Raw genomic sequence first — 11,502 nt, 5'->3', positions numbered from 1 at the left:
TTTGCCCTGCCTCCAGAGTCCTCACAGTATCTTAAAACATCATACATTTCTCTTAAGGAATTTTATCCCAGTCTAATCTATATTCCAATTCAGTGGTTCTCAAAGTGGGGTCTCTGGACCAGAAGCATCAGCATCATCTAGGAAATTATTAGAAACGGGACACTCAAGACCTAAACCAGAAACTTTACGGGTGGGGGCCGGCAATCTGTCTTAATAAGCGCCCCAGGGGATTCTGATGCATGCTAATTTTGAGAACCACTGCTCTAACTCAAATAGCCTGTGACAGGGGCCGGCCCGGTGCCGCAAGCGGTTAAGTGCGCGCTCCGCTGCGGCGGCCCGGGGTTCGCTGGTTCGGATCCCGGGCGCGCACCGACGCACTGCTTGGCAAGCCATGCTGTGGCGGCGTCCCATATAAAGTGGAGGAAGATGGGCACAGATGTTAGCCCAGGGCCGTCTTCCTCAGCAAAAAAAGAGGAGGATTGGCGGATGTTAGCACAGGGCTGATCTCACACACACAAAAAAAAAACAAATAGCCTGTGACATAATTCCAGGCCAGGTGAATCTCAGGTATCCTCACAGGACCTGCTTTATCCGAGTACCCTAACCTTGACCATTTGGTGCCTATTCTCCAATTTAAACATTCTAAAAATAAATAAAAGTATTTTATTTTACCATGAAGTATTAATTTCAATATTCTATAACCAGTGGGAACCACAAGTCTAAAAATTTGAACCTGTTCTTTAAGAGGAAACCATTTGTACAGCAAAGGTCTACACATACCTGGTTTTTCCCCGTAGTGTCTTTGAATACTTTTCCTTAAAGAATGACTTGTCTGGCTTGTGCTCTAAGCTCCATAAGGGTAGGGACAAAGTCTTACTCATCTTGTATCCCTTGCACAGGACCTAGCTCATAATAGATACTCAATAAATGTTTGCTAACTGAAGGGATTAAATACTAGATGGCTACTTTCATAAATAAGGGAAAATGAAGCTGAACCTGGAACAGAAAGGGTCTAGCTAATTGTGCTAAGGATGTACAATTCACAAATTTATAAATGATCTGGTAACAGTTTAAATTATAACTTCATTTTGTTGCTATTGCATTCATCTTTATTCTCAATGCTGCCTGGGACATTTCAGGCACGCAATAATGTACTAATTAAAGCTGTGCCTTAATTTTTGGTGTCTATTAAAGGAGTGCTCTAAATTTCATAAGACTTGTATTCTGCACCTAAAAACTGAACTTCAATAGTATTTAACATTCTGACATCCATTACTAAGGCATAAAGCACACATTTGCTAATTACTCCTAATTATTCCAGTGCTGCATCATTTACGTAATAAATACTGATTGAGACTATCAGATGCCAAGCAGGGCAGATACTGTGATGTATGAGTAATAACAGTAAAGTTGTTCAGGACCTGATATAAAGTAGGAAGGTGCAGATTGTTATCATTTTAGAGGCTGCTCATCCAGTAGAAGCACAATGTGCAGATGTAGAATTCTGACAAAGGAATGGACTGCTGTCCTCTGATGGCTAAGCAGACGCAACAAATGAAATAAGCACAAATCTGTCCTTGGAAGGTCCTGTTTACTTCATTCACAAAAGAGAAAGTGAAAGAAACAATTGAGAAAATGTACATGGTGAAAATATAAAATATCTGAGTGGAAATAAAAAGGTTAGGGATAGATGGAATAAGTCTAGAAAAGGAAGAAATACATGGGTGAAATAGGAGAGGGCTGTCTGAATGTGCAAAATGGCTGTCACCACAGATCTCTGATTTTGTGAGACTTCATGGGCAGCAAAAACAGTTTTAAAAAGACTACTGATAGGTAAGTTGTGCAGTGTTTAGTTATTTCCTGTTAGGTATTAGTACTGGATTCCTAATGACTTCAACCAAAAAATGAAGCAAGTTAAAAAATTGACATTTGCTATCAGCATATATTTACTTGTGAGTCTGTTCAAGCACAGATTTGAGGTTTAATAACATCTCGATCTTCACAACATCCCTGCAAGGTACGTCAAAGCGGTATTATTCTTCTCGGTTGTGCAAGAGAAATGGCTCTAGAGAAGCTAAGTAACTTGTCTAACCACACAGTAAAGACAACAGTCAGGGACAGTGCTTTGGTTTCCTGATTACGGTCCCAGCGTCGTGGTCTGTCTGAAAGGTGGCTTGGTTGTTGTGGAAAACTACAAAAAATGGATGCAAAAGTAAAATGCAAACTTGTTTTGTTAAATCCAGTTCCACTGAAATCAGGAAAACCCACTGTGTTTAAGAATAAGAGTCAAATCATTTTTATCAAAACAAATTTGAATAATCAAGGTTTTCTGTTGGGTCTTGTAGGTTTGGACAGAAAATCTCTCTCTTTTCCTTTTACATTTTCCTCATCCTCTTCTTGCAGCGCTGGTTGAAAACAGGGGAGGACCCCATAAGGCTATCAGTGGAGTGGGAACCGTAGCTGCTGTCTGAGTCATCAGGGCTCTGGGGAATCCCAGCTTCACTCATGCCTGACATGGGCTCCTCGAAGACATCACTGCCCAGCACGCCATGCCCAGAGACATTGCCTTCTTCACTCTCTTGAGGCTCCATTTTCACATGGGCCAGATTCCAAAGAGGGGAAGCATTTACCTCTGTACCTAGAAATGGAAGAACAACATATAACTAGTGGTAAGCCACGGATGGAACAAAGAAGAATGAATATACCAGCCAGGGCAGACTGATGGCCTTTGAGCTCAGCTGTCACTCTGATTCTCTACTTGGATGTAGAATATGGTTGTTATTCTCTGCTTCGAACGTTACCAATTCTGAATATCTTCCTTTCCACTTCCTCCACCCTCTTTTACCCCACTTCACCCACCTCCATTTTCCCTAAACCAGGGAAGTAAAACTATGCAGGTGAAAGATTCCCTGTCTCCTGGCCCAAAGATAAGCACATCTATGGGCTCTTGTTCAGCTGTTAAGAATGCCTGACCTTCCTTCCTTTTATGCGGCTGTCTTGTTTTCCAGCCTTTTTCTTGGGTCCCTGGTCCTCTCTTCCATTATGAAAAGTTAATGATTACTACAAAATGCTGGCAACAGTTCCCAGACTGCTGAAAAGAGACATGGCCCCTTTGTCTGCAATAGTTTCTCTTTGGCCATCACATCACTGTATGTTCTAGCAATACTGTTATGTGGTTATTGTTTCTTCCAGGGTAAAAGGCTCTGCCCAATACTTTTAAAAATGTGGCTTAATCCTGTTTAGGCCACACTAGATGATGTGCTATTTGTGTCATTTCTGCACTGATGAAATGATAATTTATATTTGTAAAGAACTGAGTGTCTAGACTAATTTGCACTCAGACTGACTTAAGGATCGAGTCATCCTGGTTCCTAAAGTAATCACAGTCTATCTAGAAGAAGAGGCCAGCTGCCTCTAACTAGTAGCTCTATCTCAATCCCTTTCAGCTACAATTTGTTGGGGGTACTCTAGCAAGGAAGCCCAACTATTCACACAAACTAGAACAATTAATCTATCTGGAAGTTGTCTCAATCAATTGAGTACAAGCATCAGGAAAGACCAATACAGAATACGAAGGGAAGAAGGGGACATCTGCCCACCCAACTGGGTCAGCTGAATTAACTCTGGTAATCAATAGGATAACACATAATGCATCTACATCCTAACTAGGAATTATTTTAAAGAATGCCTGTAAAGCTGTGCTAGTCCTCTCTTTACTAATTACAAAGAAGAATGCTGGTATCTCTAGATCAGTGAAGCTATATTTGTTTTTAGACTTTCCATTCTCTTGCCCACACCCACTTTTATTCTTCCATCTCCAGAGGTTGATTCAAAAACACAACACGTACTCAGATTGGCAGATCTCCCAGAATCAAAGTGAGTAAGTTGATTTCTCTTACTTGAAGCCTGTGGCGAAGCCTCAACCTCTAGGTTGGATGGGAAGCGCTCACTCTGAGCCCCAAGGACTCCCATGGGCAGTGACTGGTCTCCAGAAGCAAGGTCAGTCTCCAGTTCGTCACTGACAGGGAAGGCGATGTCGCTCACAGGTTCCTCCTTGATCTTTACAGGTTTAGTGTCCTCTGTGGCCTTCTCAGGATTGACAATCCTTTCATACTCTTCAGAGAGTTGCTTACTAATCTGTTGGCAAGCAAGAGTCAGTTTTCCAAGGAAATGTTAAAAGCAAGTTGGATAGTCAGCTTATGGCATCCCATGGAAAACCAACAGAATATGAATATGAATAAAGCATCCACTGCCAATAGAAGGAATTTGTTTAAGGTGTTGAATTTGCATTTGTAAATGATAAGAGATATGTAAAGAAAATTTGTTTGGCAGAGAGTGTGTCATTAATTAAAAGTTATATAAAGGTGAAAAATAGACCATGTTAAAGATAAATCAGAACTGGGACAAAAGATCACATTTTTGGCTACAAAAACTAACAGCTGACATATGTACCCTAGGTGGATAATGAATGATGCAGGAAATCTGGATTACATAGCAAAGACTCTTTTGTTGGGTGTTAAAATTCCTTATATTTTAGATTTGGAGAAACCAAAACTGAACAAATGACTTGCTTAAGGCCACAGGGTTGACGAGATTAGATATTTCTGGTTCTAACCCAAAATGGTGTCTCTCCCCACTCCTCCACCCTTGGATGCAGTATCACTTCATTGTTTTGTTTTTCATAGCACTTAATGCCATCTGAAATTGTTTTGATCATTATTTACTTGTTTTTGTTTCCCTCTCAAGAATGTAAACTCAAGGAACGTGTCTTGTAAACTGCTGTATCCCGGTGCCTGACTCACAGTAGGCACTCAGTAAATATTTGGTGAATAAAAGCATGCTAACCACATTCTCTCAGACTCCATATACCTACCTGTCTATAAATTTTTTCAGAGGATGTATTATCAATAAATGAGGCCATTCATTGACTAAAGGAGGCCCGTGAGTCTGGTCAGGTCAGTGATGAGGCCAATGGAACACAGGGCCTCATGAGGAAAGCAGGTGAAGTCCACTCTGTTCTAAGATCCTGTGCTCTGCACTCTAGAGCAACTGTGGTATCCTGCTGAACACCCTTAGATTACACATCTTTATCCACTTCCCCACAGGGTTGCCTCACCTGTAGCATGTAACTGTGATAGTCCTTGATGCGGTGCTGCCAGAACTTCTGGAGGGAGAGCACACTGCCAATGCCCACTTCATGGAATACCTGCTCCATAACATCAGGGAAAGGAGTCTGCCCCAGCCGAGCCTCCCGATCCACAGCGAAGCGCAGCAACTTGGTGAACTTAAGGCAGTACTCATGTGCCACATCAGTTAGGGTCTCCAGGACACTTTCATTAGCACACTCGAAGCCTGCATGGGCCAGGATTGTGGCTACCGCCTGGTAGAGGAGCTGCCGGCAGGAGTGCCAGCTGAGTTCAGTCACAGGTTCCCCTTTCCCACTGAAAGTGGAGACACGGTAGTGTTATTAGTGCTCTTGCAAAGGGGTGACCTGTCCTGTCGCCCTAGGAGTTTTACAATTCCAAGCAAACCACTGGCCTAGCTTTCCAGGGGAATTCTATGCCGGTTACATAGCCCAGTTTCATCCTGCTGCTGTCAGGGCATGTCTGAACAACCCACAGACATCTCTCTGAGCTCCTCCAATTACATAAAGGTTGACTAGGCAATACATGTCTATAATAAACAGCATAAAAGGGTATCTAGTGGAAAGGAAGTTTCCTTCTCCTTGTACCAACTGCTCAATTTTGATCACTTTTAGGATCTGATTAATTTTAAGAGTACAGCTTAGATACTGCTCAATGGTGCTCTAATTATTTCACCAGAATATAGTTTCTTCACATGCTGGGCCATACATGAACTTTCAGAAATTCACAGTCCAAATTAGGAGATTCTTATGTAACTACAACAGACCATTTGTAAAACTGGGAAAGCAACTCAATTTTATAAAAGCAATTGAAAACATACATGGCTTACAAAGCATTTTTATCCTTTCCTATGCTGTGAAATGGGTAGGGTCCATAGTATTATTCCTATTTGGCAGGTGAGGAAATTGAGGTTCAGAGGGGCTGACTTGCCAAAAGTTGTTTAGGTATTATAAGTTGGTGGAGTCTTCTAACTCCAGATCCCATGTTCTTCATAATACACCATTTTGCATCTAATCACTACTGCAGAAATCTTAATCTTTCCAAGAAAAAAACCCTCAAAAAGCTGTCTGATTTCATAAAAATAACTTTTAATAAGCTTCTAATAATTTACCTGTCTCCTGAAATTTCCTATCTTCTGCTTTCCTCTGACAAAGGAAGCAAATAGATAAAAATAAAATAGGGTACAGAAAATTTCTCTTCCCTGCTCTGTACTTGGCATGTGTCACCAGGTGCTGTACAAGAATGCTTGAGGAGCTATCTACCTACTTTACTATTATCTGCTCAGTTGCAACTACTGCCATTCACATAAGTTGAAAAGTAAGAAAACCAATTGCCAAATAACTTTTCATTTACTATTTCCATCATCATTTCCTATGGCCAGTCTCCCTGGGCCAAAAGCTAAAGGCCTCAGAAGTGCCTAATAAATGGAGCGAGCTAAACCAGTATCGCTTTACTTGAGTAATTTATAGACCTATTTCAAAGGAAAATAATTCTTTTGGCACCCCCATAGCTGATGCAAATTATTTCTGTTATACAGTTTTTTAAATATGTATAAAACAAACTAGTATAAACTTTTGATGTTCATAGCTCTAACAATTAAAATTAGAATTTTGACACAAAACTACAAAATTCTAAATAACAGCCTCAATTTAATATGAAGGACGATGTTATTTTGTTAAAACTAAATTGCCCCTGACAACCCTACAACTGTGATATACAACTATGTACTAGGGCTTTGGGGAGAAAAAAAAAAACAGAAAGATTGGCAACAGATGTTATCACAGCGCCAATCTTCCTCAAAAAAAAAAAGTTTTATTTAAAAAACAAAAAACTAAACTAAATTACCCTCAAAATGTAAATATGGTACTGATTGCTACAGAGCAAATTGGGCCTATCTGTACTAACATGTGCCAGGCATGTAATAAGATAGTTATCCCTCCCCTTTTCACTACTCCAACAACTTCAGAATCTTTGATTATGCAACGCACCAGGACACCATCTGGCCTTCATCTAGGCCAACTGGAACCTTTACATGTAAGTCTATTTCTGTTCTTTTCTCATTAGTTTGGGACAAGTAAAACAGTAGTAATTATTATCATCAATAGGCAGATGCAATAAGTGATCTATAATACTACTTATGTGGTATTTTTGCCAAACATATTTAACCTGAATCTAATCTTGAGGAAATAATCAGCAAATTCAGTAAGTGGGACATTCTACTACAAGACAAATGACCCGAACTGTTTTTTTTTTTTTTTTGTGAGGAAGATCAGCCCTGTGCTAACATCTGCCAATCTTCCTCTTTTTTTGCTGAGGAAGACTGGCCCTGGGCTAACATTCGTGCCCATCTTCCTCCACTTTATATGGGATGCCGCCACAGCATGGCTTGCCAAGCGGTGCGTCGGTACGCGCCCAGGATCCGAACCAGTGAACCCCGGGCCGCAGCAGCGGAGCGTGTGCACGTAACCACTTGTGCCACTGGGCCAGCCCCCCAAACTCTTAAAAAAGATTACTATCATGTTTTTTAAAAAAGAGGAAGCTATTCTGGCTTAAAAGACACTAAAGAGGCCTAACAACCAAGTGCAATGCATGAATCTTTGTTAGGTCCTGGATTGGGGAAAAATATATCTAAAAAGATATTTTGGGGACAAGTGGAGAAATCTGAATATAGACTTACTAAATGATATTATTTAATTAGTGTTCACTTATTTTGGTGTGACAATGGTATTGGGATTCTGTAGGAAAATAATAAAATTATTCTTAGTACAAGGGAAAGAATTTAGGCGTAAAATATTGTAATGTCTGCCACTTTAAAATATTTGGTATACGTGTATGTATATATATGTTTCTATATTTGTGTGTATATGTGTGTATACACACACATATGTGAGAGAAAGTAAATGTGGCAAAATGTTAACAATTGGTGAATCCAGGTGAAGGGTATTTGGGTGTTCATTGTACTATTATTTTAACTTTTCTATAGGTCTGACAAATTTCAAAACGAAAAGAAAAAAAGTAATTTGGCACCAAATGCAAACTTACACATTGAAATCTAGTAGTAGCACTAGGTTATAAGGTAGTCATTCAGAGGATCTGGAGCAGGGCTTCTCAAACTCAAATACCCATATGAATCTCCTGGAGATCTTGTTAAAATGAAGATTCTGATTTAGCAGGTGTGGGTGGGGCCTGAGACTCTGAATTTCTAACAAGCTCCTAGGTGATGTTGATTTTGAGTAGCATGGATCAAGAACATTTTTATATTATTATTTCTTAAACTATGTTATCAAAATGCAAACATACAATTAAAAAATTCTTATATAGAACTTGTGGATTCCTAATAGTACGAGAATGAGTCCATGAATCTCAGTTTGAGGACTCTGAGCCAAACCCATAATATACATTTTAAATTAAACAGAAAGACTAGACCCTGAGGACTATGAGGCCATGGCCTATTTTACATACCAGTGTAGTACCTTGCTCCTAGCAAAGTGCTTGGCACATAGCAGGCACTCAATAAATATCTGTTGCATCAGAAAATAAAAAAATATAGACTTTGGATTTGGAAGATCAGGGTTCAAGTCTTAGACTTCCCACTAATTACCTGAGCAACTGTGGCCAAGTCAATTACCCTTATCCTCAGTTTCTTCATGGAAATGTTATTACATGCTTAACAGGGTTGCTGGGAAGATTATTTGAAAAAAGTAAGACACAGCAAAGCCTTGCCTTACCGATAAAAGTCACTCTCTGGGTCACTGTGCCGGATCTGGAATGGTGCATTGGGATTCTTACAGTCTAAAGGAAGGAGGTCATCAGGAAGAGGAGGTGACCCAGGGCAGGAGGGAAGAGGTTCACTCTCTTCAGTCTTTACACCTTCTGTCTGTTGCTGATTCTGGGCCTGAGCTGTGGCAATGAGGTTGCGCAGACGTCGGTTGTGCTGGATAAGCTGAATGGTATGGATGGTGAGGCTGCATGGCTCTGAGGGGATGTCCAACATAGTGGGGGGCTTGGGCTTGTTGGCTGAGGGTTGGTGCAGAGGAGGGTCATGGACTTCCACCAGACGGAACTCCCGTGGGAGCAAATCAAAGGAACTTCTGTTGGCCTGGCTTGATGAGATTGGTATCTCTCCCCAGTATCTCAACATTTTGGAATAAGAAAGGAAGAGCTTCCAAGTTAAATGTAGATGATATCCTAAACTAGTGTCTTTAAATCTCTGGCAACTGTAGGTTATAAACTTCTGTAGTGAAAAATATGAAGTCTAGCCCGTTATTTACATAAAAAGTAGGTTGTTCAGGACCACTCAGAAAAATGTCAGTGTCACCAACACTGTAGGACCGAAGATGTTCTCCCTGAAGAAATTAAGAGAAATATAACTGCTAGAAGCTAGTCATCACAATCACACACAATGACAATTCATATTAGACTGAACCACAAGGTGGAATTTGGGTCACTAGTAGACTAACAGCTGCAATAGTATCTGGGGCTGTAGTGTCCATGTTTTCCATCTCACCCCCCTAACTCATTACTAGAACTACCATCATGCCCAATCCTGAACAATTTTCAAGACAAGATACTTAAATGAGACCTGGAATATTTCTCAAGAGTATTTTGACATATCTGTCCCAGATCAGTGGGAGAAAGGGGAGTAGAGTTAAAGATAGACAGAGGTGGTTCTTATACTATGTGTATCAGGCATGGGAACCTTTTAACTGATCTGGTGAAAAAAGCTATTAACCACCAGTCTAAATGGTCCTATGCGTGCAACTTCTGACATATATAGGGAAGAATCTGGGAGATTTCTGCTGCCTCTTAACTGGTATTCCTTATTTTAGTCTCGCCTTATATCTAATCTATCCTCCATAGTGCTGCTAGACTTAATATTTTTAACTCAGATCTAATGGCTTCCCATTGTCTACAGGAAAAAGTCAGTCAAAATTCTTTGGCTCTCCATTCAACAAAATTTACAAACTGGCTTCAACTCACCTTTCCAGATTCATTGCCCATATGTCTCTTCAAATTCAACAAACATTTATCAAATGCCAGGTATTATGTGAGGAGACAAAGACTAAGGCCAAGATCTCCGACCTGGGGTGAGGGAGAAAAACATAAACAGAACGCTTCAATATGAAAGTGTGGGCTTAGTGCTGTTCTAGAGGTGCAGACCTGGTGCAGTGGAAGCACAAAGGAAGAGATTCCTGGAGACAATGACCACCCTAGTTCTAACGGTATCATACTACTCATTTTAAGAATGCCATGCATTTCCACAGTTGACTCTTTAAGCTGTGATCTCTGTCAGCAATGCCCTGCCACCCACCACATCCCTGGCAGACTTGTCTTCATTCTTAAGTATAGCTTAAGTCACCACCTTCCATCACCTACCCAGTACATCCTCCTTCATTATATTCTCACAGCACTTTGCATATCTCTGTCACAGCATTTATCCCTAGACTTAACTAGTATTCATCGCAATCAATTTTATTCTCTCATCTATCCCTCACGACCACAATCTTAGTACAGTGTCTGCAACACAGTAATTATCTGGCATTTAATTAGTGCCCACTATGTGCCAGCCTTTGCCTTTACTGTTTAATTCAATTCTCCCAACTACCCTATAAGTAGACAAAATTATTATCCCATTTTTCAGATGTGGAAGGTGAGGCCCACTGTCTTGCCTAATGTCAGAAACAGCTGAGAGGGAAAATCAAGACAGTCAGTCTCCAGAGTCTGCAGTCTTAACAACTACACTACGTTGCCTCATTAACTGGTTTCGGAAAGCATATAAAAATGAACGAATAAATGAATGAACAAAATGACAGAAAGAAAAAAAAAACCGCCCTCTTCCCTAACTTCACCCAAAGGAGCACGAAGGGGAGGCACCAAGCCCAAGCAATGCCCAAGTCCCTCGGGGGGCTCCTCGGTCACGGTCAGCGGGCGCAGGCGCCAATCACAGGATCCTGGGGTCGCCTGATGCTCGGAGCGGCCGGCAGACGGCAGGTCTGACCCTGGACCGAGGCACGGAGGCGCCACTATTCACTGCCGCGGCGCAGGAGCCGGGCTGGGCGGCCGTACGGCCCCAGAGGCCTGAGGCGAGGGTCGCGAAAGGCCCGGAAGGCTGGTTTGTTGATTAGCGGTCCAAGCCTGCCGGAAGCGTTTCTTCTCAATCAAGCTAAGCCACAGGAAGTTATTACAATCCGGTTGCAACCTCTAAAGATGTCCCCATTCTGACAGCACCCCGACCGCCTTTTTCTGTTTTTCTCTTGTTATGATCTTCCCGTGATACTCACCTCTTCACAGCGTTCTGGGTCGTGAAGGAGCAACTCCACCATCGCTGGCCAGAGAAGCCTCTGGGAGCTGGGGAGAG

The 11,502-nt window shown here is 41.4% G+C and overlaps 1 protein-coding gene across 3 annotated transcripts; it reads right to left on the bottom strand.

Annotated features, from left to right (window-relative positions):
• Positions 1-1,574: 1,574 nt before the first annotated feature.
• Positions 1,575-11,484, bottom strand: SUPT7L (SPT7 like, STAGA complex subunit gamma). 3 transcript variants are annotated; one of them, XM_058551543.1, is made up of 6 exons: positions 11,426-11,484; positions 10,125-10,226; positions 8,873-9,490; positions 5,117-5,441; positions 3,900-4,137; positions 1,575-2,638 (listed from the first exon to the last, which is right to left on the bottom strand). In XM_058551543.1, the coding sequence occupies exons 3-6, from the start codon at positions 9,283-9,285 to the stop codon at positions 2,376-2,378; spliced, it is 1,239 nt and encodes a 412-aa protein (XP_058407526.1). In that variant the 5' UTR covers positions 9,286-9,490; positions 10,125-10,226; positions 11,426-11,484; the 3' UTR covers positions 1,575-2,375. The 3 variants fall into 3 exon arrangements, with proteins under 3 accessions (XP_058407526.1, XP_058407523.1, XP_058407525.1); XM_058551540.1 differs by lacking the exon at positions 11,426-11,484 and adding an exon at positions 10,994-11,276; XM_058551542.1 differs by lacking the exon at positions 11,426-11,484 and having other exon boundaries at positions 10,125-10,983.
• Between the last annotated feature and the right edge of the window lie 18 nt (positions 11,485-11,502).

Source organism: Diceros bicornis, chromosome 12, assembly GCF_020826845.1.
Source record: "Diceros bicornis minor isolate mBicDic1 chromosome 12, mDicBic1.mat.cur, whole genome shotgun sequence".
Lineage (NCBI taxonomy): Eukaryota > Metazoa > Chordata > Mammalia > Perissodactyla > Rhinocerotidae > Diceros > Diceros bicornis.
The sequence above is the reverse complement of the archived record's forward strand: the minus strand, read 5'-3'. Positions and strand labels throughout refer to the sequence as shown.